This window comes from Schistocerca serialis, chromosome 3 (genome assembly GCF_023864345.2).
Source record: "Schistocerca serialis cubense isolate TAMUIC-IGC-003099 chromosome 3, iqSchSeri2.2, whole genome shotgun sequence".
NCBI lineage: Eukaryota > Metazoa > Arthropoda > Insecta > Orthoptera > Acrididae > Schistocerca > Schistocerca serialis.
Genome location: NC_064640.1, coordinates 104,681,168 through 104,707,550, shown reverse-complemented (window position 1 = coordinate 104,707,550; position 26,383 = coordinate 104,681,168). Strand labels below are relative to the sequence as shown.

At 43.2% G+C, this 26,383-nt stretch overlaps 1 protein-coding gene across 4 annotated transcripts in view; it reads left to right on the top strand.

Moving 5' to 3' along the window:
- The window catches only part of LOC126469778 (ubiquitin-conjugating enzyme E2 H), a 145,378-nt gene that overhangs the window by 49,779 nt on the left and 69,216 nt on the right, over positions 1-26,383 (top strand). For all 4 annotated transcript variants that reach the window (XR_007586073.1, XR_007586072.1, XM_050097015.1 and 1 more), the window contains exon 4: positions 24,464-24,592. Coding sequence is in view for 2 of the 4 variants with exons in the window: in XM_050097015.1 (XP_049952972.1) it covers positions 24,464-24,592 (129 nt within the window). In the remaining 2 variants the exon portion in view is untranslated. The remainder of the gene's footprint in view (positions 1-24,463; positions 24,593-26,383) is intronic.

The window sequence follows — 26,383 nt, the reverse complement described above, 5'->3', positions numbered from 1 at the left end:
TACTTGCAGTACCAAGTTTCCCCACTACGACGAGTGTGATATCTGTGGCAGTTCAGTTAATTGTGTGTGCCTGTAGTGCACTCATGACACGAAGAAATGGCTGACTGTCTATGCATGCAGCTGGCAGCTGTGAAAACACACTCTCTCTCTCTCTCTCTCTCTCTCTCTCTCTCTCTCTCTCTCTCTCTCTCTCTCTCTCTCTCTCTCTCTCTTAAAAAAAAGACTGAAATGGCAAATGATGCAAACAGTGTACAAAGAGCATGCCCTTATGCCAATGCAGTTGTCCTTAAAACTTTTTGAACTGAGAAAAACATTGGCAAAATTGTTAATCTCATCATTAGAAATTGACATAAGGCAAACAACAAACTCAAAGACTTATGTGGGTGTTCCTGGAGCACCGTTTGGCACATTTTGAATGTTGATTTGGAAATGTGAAGAATGGCAGCTAAGTGTGTTTCCAAACTTGTCACAGGGATCAAAGTAATATTGCTGTGATATGAAGGATGCATTCAAAGACAATTCTAATTTTTTCAACAAAAATCATCACAAACAAAAGAGTTCTGGTGCTATGCACACAATCCAGAAGATAAAAAACACAGTCTAGTGAATAGAAGCCAGCTGGCTCACATCATCCAGGAAAAGCTCAGCAGGTGAAATCTATACTGATCTGTGTTTTACACAAAAGGGTTTGTATACTGGGAATTTGTATCTCAACAGGAAACTAACAATTCTATTTGAAGGTTATGAAAAGGCTGTGCAGATGTTTGGCAAGGAAAAGTCTGCCTTTGTTGAATATCGATGAGTGGCTCTTGCATCATGGCAATGCTTTTGTGCACACAATTCTTGGTGTTGGCCAGTTTCTAGCCTCAACGAAGACAATGGCCTTCAGCCGCACTCTGTATTCGCCAGATACTACTCCCTTGGACTTCACCCTGTGTGTCCGGGGGTTAGAACAGGCCCGAGATATTCCTGCCTGTCGTACGAGGTGACTACAAGGAGTTTCACACGTTTCGGCCTTTATGTGATGGTCCCCTGTTGGGTTTGACCTCCATTCTTCAAAATTTTCCCGAAGAGCGAGCCATTTGGGGAAGGGTGCCTTACCTGGTGCATCATGTCCATCGTGCATTGAGATCTTTAGCGCACTTTCTCATCATCACATTGCAGTTCCACCCATTCTCCATCTCTTGGGCGAGCACACCTTCCTGGGTGCATTTTCCACCATGCGCTATGCAGTGTCGCTTTCTGCGTCGGCGATGACCGTGGACTTCTTTGCACCGGATATCCAGCACGGTAGCCAGTCTGTTGTGGTGGGGCCGCAATGTACCCTGTTGGTGTAGCCCCCTGACGACACAGGGATCGCTCTGCTGATGCCTGCGCCGTTAACTCATCACGTATGCCAAGGGGTTGATGCCCATCCCCTGGGGCACCGGGACTCCTGGCAATGGCCATCCTGCCAGGTGGCCTTTGCTGCGGCTGGGTGGCGCCTGTGGAGAGGGCCCCTGGTCAGAGTGGGTGGCATCAGGGCAGATGACACGCGATGAACTGTAGTCCATCATTTCTTGCTGGTGGTGAAACACCAGCAGTCTCTAAGCAATCACAAGCTCAATTCAACGCACAGAAGTGCGACCCCAAATCGTTCACCTCCCTGGCCACCCCATGGGAGGAACGTCAGGCTAAGGATGGCAGTGGATCTTATTCACCCTGGTACCCTGTATGTTCGAGAGCTGATGGTGAATATTTCATGATGATGAAGCCTCAGTTTTTTTGTTGAGCATTTAGAAGACAAGTTCAGGGAGGTAGAGGGCTTATCCAAACTGAGATCTGGGTCAGTCTTGATCAAAACCGCATCCTCTGCCCAGTCACGAGAGTTACTCGCTTGTGACAAGATGGAGGATGTTTCTGTAACCATCACACCCCATAAGAGCTTAAATATGGTCCAGGGTATTATATTTCAATATTTCACAGGAACCTTCTTTTGCAGGCCGACGATGAGCTCCGCGCCAATTTAGAGCAGTGAGGTGTACATTTCGTGCTGCGTTTCCACTGCGGTCCAAAGGATAATCCGGTTGCCACCAGTGCCTTCATCTTGGCCTTTGAGGGTGATACATTGCCCGAGAAGGTCAAGGTGATGGTCTACCGGTGTGATGTGAAGCCCTATATACTTCCCCCAATGCGGTGCTTTTAATGCTGGAAATTTGGCCATATGTCTTTCCACTATACTTCCAGCAACACATGCTGAGAAAGCGGACGCCAATCACACCCCAATACTCCATGTGCCCCGCCTCCCATCTGTGTCAGCTGCGGAGAGCACCATTCACCTTGCTTGCCTGACTGCAGGATTCTCCAGAAAGAAAGGAAAATCATGGAGTACAAGACCCTGGGCTGACTGACCTACACTGAGGCTACGAGAAAATTTGAACACCTGCATCCTTGCATCCTGTGCGTATGACATTGTCTTACGCCGCCAGTACAACAGTTCTGGCACCATCAGCTCCGCCAACCCAGGTCACCTCTCAGAGCCGGATGACTACACCTCCCCCCTTGATGGTGATGGTAGGGGCATTTCCCCCTCCCTGCTGCTCCTGCACCACCTACTTTGGGAGCAACCCCCCCCCCCCCCCCCCCGCCCCGCCCCCCGCCCCGTCCACACAAACCATCGAGGATGTCCATCCCCACTTCTAAGCTGGAGAAGCGTAAGTCGTCTTCGGCTTCTCTCACTAGGAAGGGGTCCCTTGGGTCACCCAAGGTTTCTTCTAGTGGGAATGACGACACCCGCCAGTGGCTGAAGAGCCCAAAAGTAGCTGGTTGTAGGGCTTCACGCTCAGTCCCCGAGACTGAGCCAGTGAAGTCCTCCTAGCCAGAGAAACCCCAGGAGCAGCGAGAGAAATCCAAAAAGAAAACTCGTAAGAACAAGGAAATTGCGGTGGCACCCACACCACAGCTACCTACAAGCTCTGTGACTGAGGATGGGGTGGAGATTTTGGCGTCCGCTGAGGACATAGATCTCGCCAAACCCTCATACACAATGGATATAGACTGCTCAGGCAATAAATCGGTGGCAACAGGTGACTCTGACGCATAAACTGCCTCATTGAATGTTCCATGTATTCCCAGTCTCAAGGTGTCATCCTCCAGTGGAATTGCGGTGGTTTTTTCCACTGCCTGGCTGAGCTACAGCAATTGTTAAGCTTTACACCTGCTATCTGCATTGCCCTCCAGGAAACCTGGTTCCCAGCAATGCGGACCCCTGCCCTCTGTGGCTATAAGGGATATTACAGGAACCGTAGCGACTATAATAGTGTGTCAGGTGGAATTTGCGTGTATCTCCTAAACTCGGTCTGTAGTGAACATGTGGCCCTTCAAATCCCTCTTGAAGCTGTGGCTGTCAGAATAAGGGTGACGCAGGAAATAACTGTCTGCAATGTGTATCTTCCTCCAGATGGTGCAGTGCCCCTTAATGTATTAGCTGCAAAGATTGATCAGCTCCCTAAACCTTTCCTACTTCTGGGAGATTTTAATGCCCATAACCCCTTGTGGAGTGGTACCATGCTTACTGGGCAAAGCAGAGATGTTGAAACTTTACTGTCGCAGTTTGACCTCTGCCTCTTAAATACTGGGGCTGCCACACATTTCAGTGTGGCTCATGGTAGTTACTCGGCCATTGATTTATCAATTTGCAGCCCAGGACTTCTCCCATCTATCCACTGGAGAGCACATGACGACCTGTATGGTAGTGACCACTTCCCCATCTTCCTGTCACTGCCCCAGCATCAGGCACACTGTCGCCTGCCCAGATGGGCTTTGAACAAGGTGGACTGGGGCACTTTCACCTCTGCTGTCACCTCTGAATCTCCCCCACACGGTAACATCGATGTGATGGTTGAGCAGGTGACTAGAACAAGTGTTTCTGTGGCAGGAAACGCGATTCCTCGCTCTTTAGGTTGCCCGAGATGTAAGGCAGTCCCTTGGTGGTCGCCGGAAGTCGCTGAAGCAATTAAGGTGCATCGGCGAGCTCTACAGCGGCATAAGCGGCACCCTTCCCTGGAGCACCTCGTAGCCTGTAAACGGCTCCATGCCCGTGTTCGCTACCTTATCAAACAACGGAGGAAGGAGTGTTGGGAGAGATACGTCTCCACCATTGGGTGCTACACGTCACCTTCCCAAGTCCGGGCAAAGATCAAATGTCTTTTCAGGTACCAGGCCCCAACAGCTGTCCCCGGTGTTACCATAAATGGCGAGTTACGTACCGACGCGAACGCAATTGCCGAGCACTTTAGTGAGCACCTTGCTAGAGCCTCTGTATCGGAGAATCACCCCCCAGCCTTTCACACACTCAAACGGCAGCTGGAAGGGAACATCCTCTCATTCACTACACGCTGCAGTGAATCCTGTAACACCCCATTTACAGAGTGGGAGCTCGTCAGTGCCCTTGCACAATGCCCCGACACAGCTCCTGGGCCTGATCGCATCCACAGCCAGATGATTAAACATCTCTCATCTGACTACAAGCGACATTTTCTCATCGGCTTCAACCGGCTCTGGTGAGATGGTGTCTTTCCATCGGAATGGTGGGAGAGCACCATCGCTCCGGTGCTCAAACTCGGTAAAAACCAGCTTGATGTGGATAGCTATTGGCCCATCAGCCTCACCAACGTTCTTTGTAAGCTGCTGGAACGTATGGTATGTTGGCAGTTGGGTTGGGTCCTGGAGTCACATGGCTTGCTGGCTCCATGTCAGGGCAGCTTCCGCCACCGATCTTGTGTCTATTGAGGCTGTCATTCGAACAGCCTTTTCCAGATGGCAACTCGTGATTGCCGTCTTTTTTTATGTACGTAGGCATACTACATGACTTGGCGACGTCATATCCTTGCCCCATTGTATGAGTGGGGTCTCCGGGAACAACTCCCAATTTTTATCCAAAACTTCCTTTCGATCTGTACTTCTCGTGTCCAAGTTGGTGATTCCCATAGTTCCATCCATATGCAGGAGAATGGAGTCCCACAGGGCGCTGTATTGAGTGTCTATTTTTAGTGGCCATTAATGGTCTAGCAGCAGCTGTTGGGCCCTCCATCTCACCTTCTCTGTATGCAGACAACTTCTGCATTTTGTACTGCTGCTCCAGTGCTGTAGTTGCTGAGCAGCGCCTCCAGGGAGCCACCCACAAGGCGCAGTCATGGGCTCTAGCCCACGGTTTCCAGTTTTCAGCCACAAAGTCGTGTGTCATGCACTTCTGTTGCCATCGTACTGTTCATCCGGAACCCGCACTTTACCTTAATGATGATGCACTCATTGTAGTGTAGACATATCAATTCCTAGGACTGGTTTTCGACGCTCAATTGACTTGGCTCCCTCATCTTCATCAGCTTAAGCAGAAGTGCTGGCAGCACCTCAATGCCCTCCGTTGCCTGAGCAACACCAATTGGGGTGCAGATCGCTGTATGCTGCTGTAGCTCTACAGAGCACTTGTTCAATCCCAAATTTACTATGGGAGTGTGGTTTATGGTTCGGCAGCGCCTTCAGCATTGTATTTACTCAACCATGTGCACCACTGAGGGGTTCGATTAGTGACAGGAGCTTTTAGGATGTGTCCGGTGACCAGCGTACTGGTGGAGGCTGGTGTCCCTCCACTGCAGATCAGACGTGCGCAACTGCTCACCAGTTACGCAGCACGCATTCGTAGTTCCCCTGAGCATCCGAATTACTTCCCCCTTTTCCCACCCGCTGCAGTCCATCTGCATTGGCGGCCCAGATGGGGGCTAATGATTGCGATTCGTGTGCAGTCCTTTCTCTACGAACTGGAGTCCTACTCCATGGTGTATGCCTCGGCCGCAACTTTGTCTGGACATTTTGCATGGCCCTAAGGACTCTGATAACCCCGCCGCTGTCCGCTGTCACTTCCTCTTGATTCTTGACGTGTTCCAGGGCTCTGAAGCAGTTTACACCGATGGTTCAATGGCTGATGGTCACGTGGGCTTCGCATATATTCATGGAGGACATATTGAGCAGCACTCCTTGCCATTTGGCTGCAGTGTTTTCACTGCAGAGCTGGCGGCCGTATCTCGTGCTCTTGAGTACACCCGCTCATGCCGTGGCGAGTCATTTCTCCTGTGTACTGACTCATTGAGCAGCCTACAAGCTACCGACCAGTGCTACCCCCGCCACCCTCTGGTAGTGTCCATTCAGGAGTCCATCTATACCCTGGAACAGTCCCGCCGTTCCGTGGTGTTTGTGTGGACCCCAGGACACGTCGCAGTCCCCAGCAATGAACTTGCCGACAGGCTGGCCAAACAGGCGACGCAAAAACCGCTTCTGGAGATAGGTATCTCCTAAGCTGACCTGCGTTCTGTCTTGCACCACAGGGTTTTCCGACTTTGGAAGATGGAATGACATAACAGCACGCACAACAAACTGTGTGTCATTAAGGAGACTATGAATGTGTGGAAATCTTCCATGCAGACCTCTCACAGGGAATCAGTTGTCCTCTGCCGGCTCCGAATTGGCCATACGTGGCTAATGCATGGTTACCTACTCCATCGCGAGGACCCACCTCAGTGTCACTGTGGCTCCCAAATGACAGCCGTCCACCTCTTGCTTGACTGCCCACTTTTAGTCGCTCTGCAGCAGACTTTTAACTTTCGCAGCACCCTGCCTTCGGTGTTGGGCGACAATGCCTCCACAGCAGCTTTAGTTTTACGTTTTATCTGTGAGAGTGGGTTTAATGCTTCTACGAGGTGCATTCAAGTTCTAAAGCCTCCGATTTTTTTTCTCCGGACTGGAAAGAGATAGAAACATGTGCATTGTTTTAAAATGAGGCCGCATTCATTGTCAATACGTCCCAGAGATGGCAGCACCGTACAGCAGATGGAATTTTACCGCCAGCGGCGAGAATGAGAACTGTTTTAAATACTTAAAATGGCGACGTTTTCTTTACTTGAACAGCGTGCAATCATTCGTTTTCTGAATTTGCGTGGTGTGAAACCAATTGAAATTCATCGACAGTTGAAGGAGACATGTGGTGATGGAGTTATGGATGTGTCGAAAGTGCGTTCGTGGGTGCGACAGTTTAATGAAGGCAGAACATCGTGTGACAACAAACCGAAACAACCTCGGGCTCGCACAAGCTGGTCTGACAACATGATCGAGAAAGTGGAGAGAATTGTTTTGGGGGATCGCCGAATGACTATTGAACAGATCGCCTCCAGAGTTGGCATTTCTGTGGGTTCTGTGCACACAATCCTGCAGGTGGGTGCCACGAATGCTGACGGACGACCACATGGCTGCCCGTGTGGCATGTTGCCAAGCAATGTTGACGCGCAATGACAGCATGAATGGGACTTTCTTTTCGTCGGTTGTGACAATGGATGAGACGTGGATGCCATTTTTCAATCCAGAAACAAAGCACCAGTCAGCTCAATGGAAGCACACAGATTCAGCGCCACCAAAAAAATTTCGGGTAACCGCCAGTGCTGAAAAAATGATGGTGTCCATGTTCTGGGACAGCGAGGGCGTAATCCTTACCCATTGCGTTCCAAAGGACACTACGGTAACAAGTGCATCCTACGAAAATGTTTTGAAGAACAAATTCCTTCCTGCACTGCAACAAAAACGTCCGGGAAGGGCTGCGCGTGTGCTGTTTCACCAAGACAACGCACCCGCACATCGAGCTAACGTTACGCAACAGTTTCTTCGTGATAACAACTTTGAAGTGATTCCTCATGCTCCCTACTCACCTGACCTGGCTCCTAGTGACTTTTGGCTTTTTCCAACAATGAAAGACACTCTCCGTGGCCGCACATTCACCAGCCGCGCTGCTATTGCCTCAACGATTTTCCAGTGGTTAAAACAGACTCCTAAAGAAGCCTTCGTCGCTGCCATGGAATCATGGCGTCAGTGTTGTGAAAAATGTGTACGTCTGCAGGGCGATTACATCGAGAAGTAACACCAGTTTCATCGATTTCGGGTGAGTAGTTAATTAGAAAAAAAATCGGAGGCCTTAGAACTTGAATGCACCTCGTATATAGGTTTTAGCACATGTCCTTTGTCCCTCTGTTTCCTCCACCCTAGTGCTTTTAGGGTGGAGGTTTTTAATGTGTTGCAGAGTGGCTGGCTTTCCCTTTTTATTCTCGTGGTTGGCCGGGCACTGTAATCTGCTTTCATGTTTTACTCTCTTCTGTTTCTAGCGTCTCTCTGTTTTTTCTTGTCCTCTTTTGTTCCTTTTAGTGTTTGTTGACTTTCCTTCATTCTTCTGGCTTTTCCCTTCTTCCTGTTTTGTCTTATCTGTTTTGTCCGTTTTGTTCTCACACTTGTGGCATTGTTTTATTAGGAACGAGGGACGGATGGCCTCATAGTTTGGTCCCTCCTCCCGCCTTTAAACCGACCAACCAACCAACCATTCCTCATACTTCTTTCTGTTCCCTAGGATGAAAAGGGGCTTGAAAGGATGCATTTTGCCAATGACAATGATGCAAAACTCAGTGTCACAGTAGAGATACAAGGTATCAGAGATGACAAATTTAAAAGGTGCTTCCAACACTGGAATGAATGTTTTGACAAGTACATTAGTGCTAACGGAGAGTACTTTAAAGCAAATTAAAGTTGTATTTCACTAAAAGTACCTGGTTTTTATAAATAAATTCTGGAAATTTTTGGTTGCCCCCTCATAAGCTAGAGAAGTTTGTACCAATTTTTCTATGTAATTAGACAAACTGTGCCATCAAACATGGCTGAGCTACATTTTTTTGTGTCATATTTCCCATTGCAGTTCATGCAAGAGTGGCAAAACCTTAGGTCAGAAGGACTGGTCTCTGATTGGTGCTAGGCCAGGTTACCTTTTATTGCTGATAGTGCATTTATTTTTTTAAGGAAAGCGTGTAATAGTGGGTTGGTAATCTTCCAGCCAACCATTTTAGATGTGTGTTGTTACTCGTTTGAGTGTAGTGTCATGTTCCATGAATGTTAAAACAGTTTGTGCCTTTACTAGGAAGTGGTCTATAGATTCTCCTGTACTTGGGAACAGTTTGTATTGTGCTCGTGTAAGTTGTGATAATTACCAATTGATAACCGGCAGTGTATGTTCGTGTTGGTGTATTTTGATGCTGACTCGTAATAACTCTGACAGCTATATACAATAAGGAAAAGCGATCAGCACTGTAGGTCCTGTGCTGTTTGCTCTGAGATGCTGTTGTAGAGCCCAGAAATATCTGCTTGCTGTTTGTGAATATATTTGGCTGGAATTTTAGCCCTTCGAGATTGAGATAGAATTTTTATACTCGGTGAACACCACCTTGATACCCCATGTTCACTTTGTGAGTAGTGTCATTGACTCTTGATTCATTGTATTTCACACACATGCTTAGGTTGATAACTTCCAGCTGAATTCTTGTGGATTGAAATGGTGTCTAGTTAGTACTGTAAGGCGTATGACACTAGGGCTAGCTGATTGTTCAGCGAAGTAGTTCCTAAGTTTAGACCAGATTTAAACTAGTTTCATAGTGTTAAGAATGCTGCCTCACATTGTGAACATAGGTTCAAAGGTGTCCCATACATACTAAGACTATTAAAAGGGTACATTACCTGGTCTGTGTTTAGTGTAAATTTGGCATGAGATTTGATCTTGCCGAGAAAAGCCTAAAACTTTGGTTATTGGGTGTAGGAATCGTGTCTACAGCTTGCAAATTTGATGGGATAGCAATATTCTGTTTAAGTTAAGTATATGTCCTAGGTATTCTATTTGTTCCAGGGCCAAAACTATATTTATTGAAATTTCATTTAAGGCCTGTGATGTTTAATGTGTAGAAATTGTTCACAAGTTATTCAGACGTCCCTATTGATCTAAAATTGTGATGATATCAGTATTGTTAGCACACCTGGATCTGTTCAGAGATATCTCAAGTGTGGGAGAGCACTTGATATCTGTAAAGCAAACTGTCATATAAATATAAGCCAAAAAGTGCTTTTAGAATGTTGATGCATTGGGAGGCCTAGTCTAGTGGGATTTACAGATACACATTTGAAGAAACAATTTTTGAGAAAGAAATTTGCTATTTTTGAAAGTATCTAATCAGAGTGAGGACTGGGGAATGTATCTGTTGTAGCATGTGGGTAAACAATGCTTTTAAAATCCACAAAGAAAACATTAAGATTGTTAGCTCTCTTATCCACAATAATTTGTGTTGCCTAGTTGCTGTCTGTGACTGGATGGACTACCTCCATGTCTTGTAATCAGTCTAATTCTTTCTTAACCCTAGAACACTAAAGGGGGGAAAGCATTAAATTGTTACTAAATTGTATATACATAGAAAGTCGTAATTTATAGGTTATGCATTAGTTAAATAAAATTATTAGATCTCCAGTGGCATATTACACACCAAATTAAGTACAAACTGTTTTGTTTTACACCCAGCTGCAATCATAAATTTTACGAGGATTTAGTAATTTAAGGTTAGGTCTGTATCTTGTTGCAAATGGTGTGGGTCAGGCTTTGTAAAATTTAAAGGTAGCGATTGGTTTAAGTGAAGTTTGGGCTTAGAACTGTGATGCACACCTAACGCTGGTGCAAATAATGTGGTATGTTTTGACATAAATCATTTGCGTCCTTGAAGGGAATAGAAGTTGAAATTAGATTAATGTTGTCCAGTTCTTTTTCTTTAACTGAAAGTAGAAAAGTTCCTTTACAGATATCTTCTGGTTACCTTTTTGGAGACAATGATGGAGCTCCCAAATGATATGCTCACCTGTTGTTCAGAGAAGCAACTGAATCTATTTACGTCTTAATTTTTGAATCTAATGATGGGATGGGGGAGGGCATGGCAACTTGGCAAGCACTATGAAACCATTGAATTAGACACTGCCGGTTGCTGTTACTTAATGAGCTGTTCTGTCAGCTGCTGTTGGCATTCTTCTTTCCATGCCAGTTGATTCAGTTGCAATGATAGTTGCCATTTGTGGTCTTTTAAGAATTTAAGAAATATTGGGTCCACTGTGGTAATTGTGTTGCACATGAAGCATTTGCCTGCTTGTTGCCTGTGTCATCAGAGTGTAGAGCTGGCTGTTCTGTTAGGGATTCCTCTGTGATCTGCTGAATGCTCCATGTTCTGCACAGCATAGAACATATTCATCACTCGCATATTCGGAGTGTGATGCTATATTAGAGAAATAAGAAGTATAAAGCAGAACCTAACAAAGTAAAATGTTGTAAGTACGTAATATGGTTATTGAGCTTAAATATGGCATTTTCTCTAGGGCATGACTGCATGTATTAGGCTAAATGATTGCAGCTGTAATGCTGAGGGTGCTCTTTGTCCTCACATTGTTCAGAAAAGAGCTTTATAGCTTCCTTAAACTGCTGTTTACATTGTTTTCACCTTTGTGCACCTGCAAAGGTGAAACATGTTGAAGTGTGTGAACTATTGCAGCATATTTCCAAGGACCTCTACAGCAAGACTTTTTGGAACAAGTCTTATGGTATGTTGCTTTTAAGCCTGACTGCCATCTACCTGCTCATAATGCAATGGAGCTATTAACAGAGTTGAGTACTTTGTGACATACAAGACACTATGGATGTCCATTCTCAATAGCAAACAGAAATATGTCCTCTCACAATAAAAACAACAGAGACTAATCATATCTGTTGCTGTCGTTGTCAGAAGACAATAGTAAAAGTGTTTTTTTATGGCAGTTTTTCCATCGTGTGCTCTGGGGCCAAAACACACACACACACACACACACACACACACACACACACACACACACACACACAGTTACAGTTGTAGGAGGTAATAGTACTTGTAAGTAATTCAGTGATATCACAAACTATTGGTAAGCAGCAAACACAATAAATTATTATACTCTGTCTTCAGGCCACAAGTGGCCCTTTGTTACCATCCGACCGCCATATCGTCCTCAGCTGAGGATGCGGATAGGAGGGGCATGTGGTCAGTACACCGCTCTCCTTCTCATTATAATGGTTTTCTGTGACCAGACCCACTACTGTTTGGTTGAGTAGCTCCTCAATTGGCATCACGAGGCTCAGTGCACCCAGAAAAATGGCAATAGTGCATGGTGGACCAGACCACCCATCCAAGTGCTGGCCACACCCAACAGCACTTAACTTCGGTTATCTGACGGGAACCGGTGTATCCAGTGTGGCTAGGGCGTTGCCCAGGTGAAGCATAGTTTGCTGTAATTAGATCCGGTGGAGATTGCATTGAGCGCAACATTAAACTAATACCACCAGTTGATAGTGCCCAGCCAGCACTTTTTATATGAAATCTGGTGGAAGAGAGGTATGGCACACAAAGAGCATCAGTAGGAACCGTTGACATTGACAGCCTGGCAGCACCATAGATTGACAGTTTTCATTTCCTCTTCTGGATCATTGCTATTGCATGAACTGTGCCCCCATTCCCCCTTCCCAACCCCACTGTGCTTTCTCAGACAAAAGGTTGTGGAAACTGGAAAATCTATTGCAAACCTTATGGATTGAGAAGTTCATCACCATTTCTTCCAGTTCAGATGTTCACTAACAAATACATTTTTATATTTGTGTTCTGTTTATTGATATTGCAGTTAGTGTGTTCATTTCACTTGTGATATATTCAGTGCATATTACTGAATTTAATTTCTGTGACATCATTTACAAAATATTGTTTACCAGACACAGCATTTCTCTAGTTAGTGGAAGTTTTGAGATTATGGTTAACAATTATCTTAGGTCATATTTTTTAATTGGATGAAGACAATATGCAAATATTTAAAATTATTATATTATTGAAAGCATTTTGTTTTTATTCAGACATCATATTATTTCTATGTACCTGTTTTAATGCAAATTAATCAGGAATGATATTGCCTCAATTTGCTAATTATGATGATAGTTTTGTGATCACTCTGTAATCCGCTTGTTCTTGATGGACAGGAATAGGTATATCGTGGTCTTCATTAAATTATAAATTATGAGGAAAAAGAAAAATGTTTAAAAAAAATACAAATTTATAGGGAATATGATAAAGAAAGAGAACATTTCAGATTTTTACAAGATGAAAACTATAGTGTGTAGGAACTCTTTAGACATAAATAAATAAAAAATAATTTTGAATTACTACAGTGCTACTTGGATGTTCTATCAACCAGTGTGAGGTAGTTTAGGTGTGTCCCCCCACCCCCGCCCCCCCAATGTTACTAGTGAAATAGTATCATTTCATACAACTCTCAAATTGTGCACTTATATGTTATGTTCAGCTAGAGCTACAACACAAATTGTACTAAGAAATCATCATTGAAAACTAAATTACAAAAAGCATGAATAATTTCTGAAGGAAGTTACATTTGAAAGAACTTACAAATGTCACATCCAAGTGTTGAATGAACACCAGAAGCCCTTGCTCAAAGCCCTATAAAATCCACTGCTTGGAAAAATATGGAAGCTGGATTTCCCATGTTTACAGATTTTGTAGAAATCCTAAACTCTCAGAATTTGTTTTAAGAGAGTTAAGGATACAACAGGAAACTTACATGGAGGAATGGAGCTTTAAACTGAAAGAAAGCCCAATGTTTTCTCAACTACTGCACTACCTTGTTCTGTGTAGTAGTGCCACAGAATGCATTAATCCACATTAAGCACAAAAATAATGCATGTTAGGTTCTGTTATGTACACATAAATTGTCTGTCTTGTATATATTTTGTTCATAATAAAATTTTATAATTCTGCTATTTCTTAAACACTCTGTATTGTGGTTATTGAAATATTTTATTCAGTTCCCTTTGAGCTAGGTCCCCCTCCTCTCCCACCACTACCACCACCACCACCACCACCACCACCATCTACTTTGTAATCAGAATGTTATTTGTTGTATTTGCTTTCACAGTATTTGGGCATTGGTGCTTGTTGCTCCACTGTTGTTTCTGTCTTTGTTTGTCAGACTGTTTCCTTCAGTAGCAGTTATTCCACAGCCTGCAGAGCTCTCTACTTTATCTGTGGATGGTTGCTGTAATTACCCACTGTAGAAACTTTGTGTTGCAAGACAATGGGGACGCTGGCGTGAATCCACAGTCGTACCCATACCTAAGCCCAGTAAGGACAAAAACCTTCCTTCGAGCTACCGCCCCATCTCTCTTACCAGCTGCGTTTGCAAGGTGATGGAACGTATGATTCATGCCCAGCTGATGTGGCGGCTAGAGTCTCTAGACCACTTACTCACGAAAGCACAGTGTGGATTTCAAGCACGGCGTTCTGCAATTGACGATCTTGTTACTTTGTCCACCCACGTCACGAATGGTTTTCTGTGGAAATCCCAGACTGTGTCTGTGTTCTCAATTTGCAGAAGGCCTAAGACACCTGCTGGAGAACCGGAATCCTCCGTACTCTTTACACGTGAGGCTTATGTGGACACCTGCCCTGCAGCTTAACTTCACGCTAAATGCAACCCCTCACCACCTTGGCCTCGTGAAGCGGCCCATGTTAACCATGGCCTTCATTCGCTTCCTAAGAACACTACTCCAGCCCCGATCTATGCTTCGTTTCACAACCTTCGTATGGAACTTAGTGATAGTACCTTTGTATAAACTGCTGGCTCCTGTACTGACCGTGGGGTCAGGTGTGCCTTTGTCATTGGCACCCGTGTCTTTTGATATCTGCTTCCAGCACATTCCTCAGTAGTTACAGCCGAGCTTTTCTCCTTGTATCAGGCCACGGAGTACATCCAGCGACACAGCCTTCCCAATTGTGTGCTCTGCTCAGACTCGCTTAGTGCTCTCCAGAGTGTGTGTGTGCTGTACACTGCTCATCCCTTAGTGCAGTGGGTCCAGGAAAACTGTCATTTTTCTATGGGTCCCTGGTCATGTCTTTGGTCATGTTGGTCTGCCAGGAAACGAGGCTGCTGACGCTGCTGCCAAGGCTGCAGTCCTTGTACCTCTATTCCCTCCGCTGATATCTGCATTGCTGTCTGTCAGGAGGTGGTGTCCCTTTGGCATTGTCAATGGTCCTCCCTTAATGGGAATAAGCTTCGACTCATTAAGCCTCTCCTGGTGCCTTGGATGACCTCTTCTCGGCCCTCCTGCCAGGAGGAGATTATTTTAACTCAGCTGCATATTGGGCACTGCCTTTTTAGCTATTGCCATTTGCTCAGTGAAGCTGCCCCAACTCTTTGTACGCCTTACGTCCAAATTTTAACTGTCTACCACTTCTTACTGGTATGCCCTTTTTTTTTTTTTTTTTTTTTTTTTTACTACGTTCCAGCTTGGGTTTGCCATCTGATTTATCAGCCATTTTAGCGAATGACGCGCGGGCTGTCGGCCACATTTTACTTTTTATCCGCTGAAGCAATATGGCGAAGGCCAGTTAATTTTTAGTTTTGGACCTCCATTTTTGTATGGTGCTTTTTAGCACTTTTTCTATGTGCCTTTTTTTAGCTGTCTCCTATTCTCTTCATTGGGACTGACATATAGTCGTTTCCCTCGTCTCTGTGTTAGTGTTCTATAGTTTTGACTTGGGTGTGTATGACCCCAGTTGTTTTTTGCACCCTAAAACAAAACCAAGCCAAAACCAAACTTGATGACCTCTGCTAGTAACCACTTGCCATTGATTCTCTCATTCCTTTCCCACCTCCTGATGGCAAGGTTACCCCCTTGCTGATTGGCTTGTATATACCTCCCAGCTCATGTTTACACCTTTATAGTCAGGTTGTATTGATGACATCATTCATAATCTGCCCGATAGGATAATTCTCGCTGCTGGAATTTCTGTTCCCTGTTCAATGGGCCCCGTTCACTGCCGACCAGCTCCATGGTGGAGCACGACCACTGGAATTGCCACATGTGATCGCCTTCATGCCTTACAACATCTTAAGTGGTACCCGTCCTCCACCAGTCTTATTACCTATAAATGTCTTTGCACCAAAGTTCGTTACTTAACCAAACAAATCAAACAGGTGTGTTGAGAATGCTTTGTGTCATCTCTAGGTTCTTCTGTCCCTCCATCATGGCTACGCTCTGCACCCTCTAAGGCAGGCTGTTCCAACCGAGCTCCAGGGAGCCGGAGCGCTCCGGAGCGCTCACTGCGGCAGCTCGGAGCCCGCATGGAGGGGGAAAGCGAACTCACTGCCCCCTGGCCGCATGCAGCCGCAACTGACGCAATAATCCTTGTTCAATGACAGCTATGACTAGCCGCGGGAGCCCTTTACCTCCGTTGGAGGATACCTTTCTATTCATTGAGAGGGATGGTCGTCCGCAATGTCTTGTATGTCATAAAGTATTCAATTCTGCGAAGAGGTACAATACACAACGACATTATACACGTCTTCACGCTGCGCACTACGATCAGCTAGAAGGCGTTGCACGCAGAGAACTGGTAGCCAGGCTTAAGAACGACATAGCAGGAGACGTAAGTTCAAAAACAGTTTCGTAATACGGAGGGTATCAAAACATGCAACATAGTTCATGTTCTGTAATGCGTTTATAATTTTCAGGCGAATGAGAGCTGAGAAAACACTACTGAATCTGCACTTCGAGCAAGCTACGGCATCGCTCACATCATTGCGACAAGTGGCAAGCCATTTTCGGTGGGACCACTCGTTAAATCGTGCATGGTAGCTGTTGCAAAATGTTTGTTTCCAATGGAGGTGCAGGCAGTTGAAGGGGTTTGCCTGTCGAAGCAAACAATGTCTCGTCGAATCTTGGACAAGGCAGTCGATTTAGACACACCTCAGGAGAAAGGTGGAGAGCTTTGTTGCATTTTCGCTAGCGCTTGACGAAAGCACCGACATATCGGACTGTGCTCAACTTGCAGTCTTTGTGCGTGGTGTCGACATGGAGTTGCAAGTAACTGAGAAACTCTTGGATGTGGTACCACTCGATTACACCGCAACAGGACATGACGTTTTTGAAGCTGTTTGTGAGTCAGTGGACAATATGAATTTGCCGTGGGATAAGCACCATTCTGTAGCGACAGACGGTGCACCACAAATAATCGGGCGTCACCAAGGTTTTGCTTCTCGTTTGAAAAATAAACTCAGGGACGAATTCGGGAAAGACATTTTGACTCTTTATTGTTTTATTCACCAAGAGGCACTGTGTGCTGAAACAGTAGAGCTAGGTGGCGTAATGAAAGATGTCGTGAAGTGTGTGAATTTTGTGCAGCGTCACGGTATGAATCATCGCCAATTCAAAGGATTCCTGAAAGATATCGAAGCGGAGTATGGGGATATACCTTACCACAGTACAGTTCGTTGGCTGAGTCGGGGAAAAGTTCTTGATGTTTTCTTTGCCGTTCGTGAGGAAATATCCCTTTTTCTCGAAATGAAAGGGGAAGAAATGTGTTGTCTGAAAGATATAAAATGGATATCAGACCTGGCGTTCCTAGCTGATATAACTATGCATCTGAATAATTTAAATCTGTCACTGTAGGGCAAAGGGCAGCTAATCGTTGACATGCACGACCAGATCAAAGCGTTCATGGAAAAGTTACGTTTATTTGAGAGGCAGATTAGTAATGGACATTTAACGTTCTTCAGTCGTCTTGCTTCTTTAGAACTACCTGAAGGTACTACTTTCGGCGATTACCAAGCAAAGTTAAAGCAGCTCATCACGTCGTTTGAAACACGATTCCGAGACCTCACTAGTTTGGAAATGGAACTGAAGGTGTTCAGCACTCCTTTTTCAGTTTCCCCCGATTACTTGTCACCGTCACTTCAATTGGAGATAATTGATTTGCAAAATTCAACTTTGTTGAAAGAGAGGTACTACAACACGTTCATTACAGCAAAAACATTTCCCAAGCTTCACAACAATGCGACTCAGATCATGTGCATGTTTGGATCTATGTATTGTTGTGATCAGCTTTTCTCAGTAATGAAAAAAGTAAAAAGTAAGGAACGATCGTTTCTTCAGGATGCAACAATGAAGGCCATCCTCCGCATTAACTCTGCGAACACTTTGACGCCTGATATTTCCGATCTTGTAATGAAAAGAAAATGTCAAGCTACAGAGACCCAATAAAGTTAGTATGCAATTTCTTGTAAAACAGTTGTTTCTTATTTATTTCCTGAACATCGTATTTCCTGGTGTAGCACGTCACCACGTCTTAGCAGCTAAGAGTATAAGGTTGTCGATCCTGTAAGACGCAGCTGGCACGTCAAGACGCTCGCCTTGCTGCCTGCCTCAGCCAGCCGTTCCACGTGCCGGCGTGCCGGCCCACTGGACTGGTCAAAGCGAGCGACATGGCTCCCTGGAGCAGGGAGCGCTCCGCAGCTCACAACGGAGCCGACAAGCTGGAACAGCCTGCTCTAAGGTTTCCAGCAGCAGTCTTCCATTCCAGGCATTGCCCTTCCAAGTAGGCCACTTGTATGGATCCATCAGTTCTTGTGGAACATTTCATGACCCATTTTGCAACAGCATCGGCTCAGCCTCCTATCCAGCTGTCTTACTCCTCTGGAAACAGTGGGCTGAATTTACCCATTTACGTTTTACCCCTTGTCAGGAGGAATCCTACAGTGAACCTTTCACTGTATGGAAACTACTTCTGGCCCTCTCTTCTTCCCAAGATTCACGTCCTGGACCTGTTTCTATCCATAACCAATTGCTTCAACACTTAAATCCTCCACAACGACAATATCTCTTCCAGGTGTTTAACTGTATTTGGCTCCAAGGCATTTTCCCTCTCAATAGACGCACAGTATTGTGGTTCTGTCCTTAAGCCTGGCAAGGATCAATCATTCCTTGATAGGTACTGGCCAGTGTGTGTGACCAGTGTTGCTTGCAAGTTATTTGAAGGGATGGTGGCTCATTGACTCAGTTGGGTCTGCAAATCTTGGGACCTTTTATCTCCTTACCAGTGCGGCATTTGGGATCGTCAGTCTCAGATCAATCATCTGCTTTGATTGAAAACCGCAGTTCGACAGGCCTTCTCTCAGTGCTGCCATCTTGTTGCAGTTTTCTTCGATCTTCGTAAGGCCTATGACAGCTAGGTGCCACCACATCCTACTTACACTCCATGAGTGGGAGCCCCCCCCCCCCCTCCCTCCCGATTTTTATATGCCAGTTCCTGTCTCACTGATCATTCAGAGTGGCACCATTCTCAGCTCTCCATAGATCCAGGAGAATGGCATTCCACAGGTCTGTGTATTAAGTGTCCTTCCTTTGCTCATTGCTGTTAATGGACTTGTGGTCTTTGCCGGACAGTTGGTCACCCCTGTTCTGCATGCTACTTGGCGGCATCTGTGGAGCAACAGCTCCAGGATGTGGCCACCGACCCCACTTCCTCTGTGACCCTTCCAGGGATGGATTTGCAGCTTTACATCAAGTCCTTTTTTGCTCAGTTGTGGGCTGAGTCTTGGGAGGCTACCATCTCCGCCCCCCCCCCCCCCCCACCACCTCCACCTACCCCCCCACTCTCCATCATCTAATAAACTTTAAACCATCAAGGAGACTCCCGCCATGTGTTGTTTGACCCATGAGTTTTTACTCCACAATAAGCCGCCGTGCCACCCACCCCCACCTCCTCCCCTTTGTAGTTGTGAAGCTCATTTCATGGTGATCCATATTTTGCTGGACTGCCCCCAACTTTTGGCCCTACCACAAAATACAGCCTCACACCTTTCTTGTCCCCCATGTTAGCAGATGACCTTCTGTCCTTGGTTTTTTTTTGTGAAAGTGATTCGTCCTCTCAGGATTGAGTAACTGAATTTCGCTCTGGAATTGGAGCCCCTTAATTAGTGTTGGCGTTGGTTATGAAAGCCTTGGCCTTGTCTCCACACGGACCTGGTTCCCCCCCTTCCCCCCTCTGTTTTGTCTGGTCTTTTGTGCTGCAAAGTTCTCCATTTTATTATGTCTTTCTCCTCTGGTGTTCACCCTTTTGTGTTGCGATCATGGCATGGTGCAGGGATCAGGAGTGGTCGGCAGCAATGTTGGTGCCCCAATGCGCGTAGCGTCTCTGGGAGCACGCCTGTTTGCCCCTTTCCCCCCACCCTCCGCCTCCAATTTTGTACTCTTCTTTCTGCACTGATGTTCCTTTTACCTCTTTGTTTACCTGTTTTCCCTTTCTCTTGACTGGACTGTGCTGTTTGTGTACTTCCTCCCTTGGTTTCAGCGACCTTAGATCATGGGACTGATGACCTCACTGTTACCCTCCCCCAACCAACCAACCGACCGACCAACCATTGAGTCATCAGCACTAAAGGTTTGAGAGACCTCTTCTCCTCTTTTTGTCATGTTAGTAAGCAGCATATTTTGTGTGAGCATCATATCCTGTTTTCATGAAACAAATCAAAAATTTATCATTAATCTCAAGGTTTAACATGGACTTGCTTATATAGTGTAACACACAGCATGCTAGCTTACGACACAGGGAGGTAACTCAGACTTGGACCTGGATCAAACCTGTGCAGTGAGTTAATGACAGTGGACTGATACACTGGCCAGCATGCATGTGATTTTTAGGCTTGTTTTCCATACTTGTTTAGGCAAATGTTAGGCCAGTCACCAAATTCCACCTCAAGCAGTAGGATACGCAAACAATTAAAAAACAGTGATGCACAGGACAAAGTTTATGCGAGTTACAGGCCAGATGGCATACGAGGTGTGATCCAAAAATAACTGGAATTTTCAAATTTTTACAAATCTGTTGGTACATATGTTCCTGATGTTTGTTTGCGTTCTCAGCTGGTTTGAATATTTAGCTTATTGTTGACAGTCGAAAAGATTATACGTGTTTTTGAATTTTTACTTTCAGAAAAGATGGATGAAAGAATATGCATTAAATTTTGCTTGAAAAATAGAATAAAGAGCAGCATCATATTAAAAATGTTGACGGTGGCTTTTGGTGAATCTACTATGAATAAGACAAGAGTTTGAGTGGTATAAACATTTCAGATAGGGTTGAGTAGATGTTGAAGATAACTGCCCCAAATGCCCTAGCACATCAGTTACTGAGAACAATGTAGAAGTAGTAAAGAATACAGTTCAAGAAAAACCACTGAATCACCATCAGAGAGTTGCTGATGATGTTGGTATACCCTTTGGCTCATGTCGAGCAATTCTTATGTTTTGGGCTTGAAATGTGTAGCAGCAAAATTGTTTAATTTCTACCAAAAACATTGTCGTGTAAACATCGCCGAGGAATTTCTGAATGAAGTTGACAACAATACAGAGCTTTTAACAGAGGTGGCAAAATGTACGTATAAGAGTATTATGTTGAAATGAATTCCCTTTTGTCAAAATAAAAACTGCCTGAAGAGCCAAGACTGAAAAAAATTGAAGAAGTTTGATCACATGTGAAGATTATTCTCACTGTTTTCTTAGATTACAAGGGGTAGTGCATCATGAGTTCCTACCTTATGGTCAATGATCAATAAGGAATACTACCTGGAAATTAATGTGCCATTTGTGCGAAGCGCTCTGAAGAATATGACCAGAATTGTGCCAGAACCACTCGTTGAAATTGCATCATGATAATACTCCTGCTCATACCTGTGATTGTTCATGACTTTTTGGTGGAGAAAAAAAAAAAGAATTATGTTGTCTCAGTCACTATATTTGCTGGATATGGCTCCTGTGACTTCTTTCTATTCCCAAGGCTGAAGAGAACCATGAAAGGATGTCCTTTGCCACCATTGATGAGGTAAAAACAGAAGCAGCTGAAGGAGCTGAACATCGTAATGAAAAGCGTGTTCGAGAAGTACTTCCAAGATTGTAAAAAGCACTGGAACAAGTGTATTATATCTGAGAGGCCCTGTAGGGGACGAAGTTGATGTTGATGAATAAATAAAGATTCTTTAAGAAAAACAAAAATTCCCATTACTTTTTGATCACACCTTGTACATGACATCCCTCCCTTAGGTTACTGTGATCAGTGTGGTGCCAGGATGGGCATCCAGGTTCAAAGTTAATGTTGAAATAAAATTTGTCAGATTGTAGAAAAGCAGACACCGTAGTAGGTGAGATAAGCTCTAGGGGAAAGGAAGAAAGAATGTCTAGCTTTAACCACGACGATCTGAGGATTAAAGTTTATGCCTCCATTTTTAAGTATTAGTGCAACACAGTATCACAGTAAAATGAAAAGCAGCTAACTGTTGACATGCATAAAGTTTTGTTCAAATATGATTTAATGAAGACTGGAATTTCACTTAAGACAAAACATGGCTGGAAAATAGGGGAACTGAAGTGCCAGTTCACATTGCATACACGTGTACACCAGTAAAGTTCTGCAGGCCTCTTGTGTTATTAAAATATATGCTTTTGTCACTTTTCTTTGTTGTGTTGATCATTTGAATTAAATTGATTTATGTGTTGCCCATTATAGAAAGAAAAAATTATTCAGCCAGTACTGTTATATTGATGGTGCTTAAAAATCAGAGTTTTAAAATTTCATATAAAATATTTAATTTAAACTGATTTTCCTCTGCTACTTGAGTGACTCAAGACTCCTTAAATGTATTGGTTTAACAGAGATTTGGATACACGTGTTGACGAAACATTGTGAATGCTTGGTTCTTGTTTAAGTTGTTTCTGGATCACAAATTTATTTTGTGAGCAAGTTTTATTATTTTGAGTACCACTACCCCAATCTTTATAATATAAATTGTGGAAGGTGCATTATATAAAAATGTACACTTTCAAAGATACATTCACCTATTGGCTGAAATAGATGAATGGCTGATCACATATTTGCACAAGATTGCTGTTTTGTGCACAATAGATTGTCATTTTTGTTCCATTCAGGCTTGTACAGAGGTAATAGTTACATTAAATGCTGTGCCAGGATCGCAAGACTGTTTATTGTCTTCTGCATTAACTGGAGCCTGTAAGATGACATATATTTCTGCATAAATATTGCAGGATGTATCATGTCCATATTTTCTTTTTCAGATGCCAAAAATTGCTACTTCGTGCTGAGTGTGTCTTTGACATTGTCAACAGTTGTCTGTTTTTCTTTTTTCCTTTTTTTTTCTTTTTCTCCTTTACACTTGTATTTTACATTTACAGGTGTGTGGTTTCTGCTAAAATTCAAGCAAGAATTTTTCTGGTTGACTCTTCGTGTTGCACTTCCATGTGCAACACATTGTTTCTTATGCTTTGTTTCACAGATGGTACTACTATTCACGTGAAACCAATACACATTTTCAAGGAAAATCATCAGCACGTAGTTATCATCTTCCTCAAGTAGGTAAATACATTATTTCATATTCATGCAACTCTGTTGCTGTACAAAAGTCTGATATCAGTCAAGTTCTTATTTGCTTCAGTAGGAGATATCTGTGACTAAGTGGCAGTAAAGAGAAAGAAATTATCAAGTGTCAGGTAATAGAATAATAGTATTCATGTAGTCTGGCAGTCATGTATAAAATGATAAGTAATATTGCTGTGGCAACATTGAACAGAGTCAAAGTGACACTTTTGCTTACCCCAAACCTCCTCCTCAACGTACTATCAGTTACTTAAAGTATATTCTAGGTACTTTGGAGAAATGAGATTATTCATTTTCCATTTTGTTTCAAAACAGATGAAAGATAGTGACAATTTTTGAGTAAACATGAAGGAATATGTTTCACATATTGCACGATTTCTGTAAAATAAAAGTACCAGAATAAGAAATTATGTCCTGCTAACTGTACATGAGTACACTCATGTTTTACAACAGTGGTAAAAAAAAGGTTGTAAAATTATGTAGTGGGGGAGGGGAGGATGGAGGAAATTGTGTGTGGGTTGTTGTATATTGTATCTCTTTTGATAATGAGTTTGTTTCGAAGTTAAGTATTTTGTTATTACGTAGATATTTGCAAATAAAATGTAGACATAATTTTCTCTTTATATCTGTGGATTTTCGAACCCAGATTGTTGTGAAAGTAAGTTTCATTAATAGGAATCAAAAAGTCTGCTTCAGACTTCATGTGTAAGTAGTTAACTGCAACATGTGGTTAGTTATGCTTTAAGCATGGGTTTAAGTGGATGCAGAACCTATGAGAATGTAATCTCTTTGTCCTCATAAGGACACTTTATTGTACTTGGAATTGTCTATGGATAAAATGCTTCGGTTTAAAAGAGATTTTAAAGTCTTAGAGTGAGAATGTGGAACACTATTGTTGTTGAACTAAATTTTGCTTCGGCTGTTTATTTACTAAAAATGCATACACTATACACTATCATCCCTCACACCATATCTTGGTTTTAGCTTCCCTTTATATTCCCATCCTCCATCCCTAACTTGTTATTGGTAGTACTACCCAGTTCCTCTGTTTATGGTCTACTGAGAGAAATATAGGTAAATAGCATTCCCCAAAATGCAAATTATGTTGCTTAGTTTTTTAATGCCTTTTGAAGCATATACTTCTCCAGGTAATTTGTTGAAATCATTGTGCACTATTCACACTTTGATTTGATTTTTAAGTGCTGTAATTAAAAAAAAACATTATTTTCACACATATGTATGTATATGGATACAATGAAGTAAATGAGCATTATTTCCTTTCACAGACTTGTCAAATATTTTTGAGTCGTTCCTGCCTCAGTTGCTAACATATCCAAATCCTATTGACCCATTGAATGGAGATGCAGCAGCTATGTACTTACACAAACCAGAAGATTACAAGAAGAAAGTACAAGGTATGAGAGTTAACCACTGTGTTACAATTTTGGAATATTTCATTTGAAGTTTTCTTGCTTCAGTTAACCATTGTGCTATGATTTTGGAATATTTCATTTAAAGTTTTCGTGCTTCAGATTTAGTTACTTACTGAGGTAGAAGGTTTCATTTTGATATTAACATTTGTACACACCATTAAAACATTTTGTTCCATATTGCCTGTTCCCACATTGTCATTTTATGTACAATTTTTCTCTAAATTGGAAGGCTCTGAAACTCAGAAATCGTAGTTGAGAACATTACAAATTAAGACAAAAAGAATATATTCAGCACATAAAATAAATATTATTCAGCCTAAATGGAAATAAACTTTGTAAAAACTTGGCATGAAAAGAATTACGTGTAAATTTGGGAAATTAATTTCATGCGTGTATTGAAAAGGTAATAACTATTTTACACAATGTCCTTCGCATTGTACAGTACGGTACAATTTTGTGTGTGTGCGTGCATGGCTCCCCCCATCCTAATTGGAATTAGAAAACACTCCAAATGAAAGGGAGCAACTTCATGGTTAGTGAGAAAGGAAATTTTAGTGGTAAATGGATGTTCGGTATATTCATTGAAGCCCAGTAACTTGCCCAGCATGTGATGAGACAACTCTTCAGCAATGGGTGATAGCTACAAGTATGCAGTATAAGTCAGAGGAGAGTGATTTTCAGTTCATGACATCAACAACATAGGTTCAAAACAAGATACAGAATACGCCAATGCCAGGTCACCAAATAAATTTCCAAGAAAGAGGTGACATAGATTGAAACAGCTCTTGAAGCTGCCGAGCTCTTTCAGTGGCAGACCAAAGACTTGTTTACAACCTATGACCGAGATTTTGTCATAAATACCAACCAACCAGTGTCAATATAAAATGTACATTGACATTCAGAGGCAAGAAGAAAATGTTTGTTGCAGTCAGTAGTGTGTATAAAGTTACACACTCGTACACCGTGTAGCATTTTGTCACTGCATTCAAAAAACTGCTGCCTGTATTGTTCTTGTGTTTGCAAGAACCCAGTGGAAAGTACAGTCTATGGGTCTCTAGAGATGTTGGAGCTATCCGGAGGGAATTTATAATAATTTTCATCATACGATCAGAACTGGGGAGTTGGCCTCCCAACTCTTTATTAGTCATATTTGGATCACCTTAAACATTGTGTGCAGCAAAATAAATCTTTCCTTATACTTGATTCATGGGGTGGGCAAATATACAATCCTGCAATAGCGCTTTTGTAGATGATTACAATGCTCAACTGACCTACACCATGAAAGTGATACCACCTAAATGTACTTATCTTGGTCAGTCGTGTGACATTTACTTTCTTCGATAACAGTAAAACTAAGTGACACTGTTGTGGCTGATAATTCACTAGTTGCAAGTACTTTAAACAGTCACGTTCTAAATGTAGCAGCAAAGGTAGGATTATGTGATTCCGTTGAAGCAGCAAGAGAATATATAAAAAATGTCGTTCCACAAAACTTTGAGCAGCTAGAAGTAGGACAATCTTCACTGAAATTAGTAGAACTATACAAATTCTGAAAACTGTAAGCTCAAGTCGTGTACATTGAATTTCAGACAGAATTCTGAATAGTTGTTCCAACTTAATAAGTAATGTCCTTAGTGATACATGCAATGTTCCACTGGTGCAGAGAATTTTTGCAGACAAGTCAAAATATGCATTTGTTAAACCTCTTCATAAGAAAGCTGACAAGAAATACTTAAACAATTATTGTCCAATTTCCGTACTGACATCTTTTTC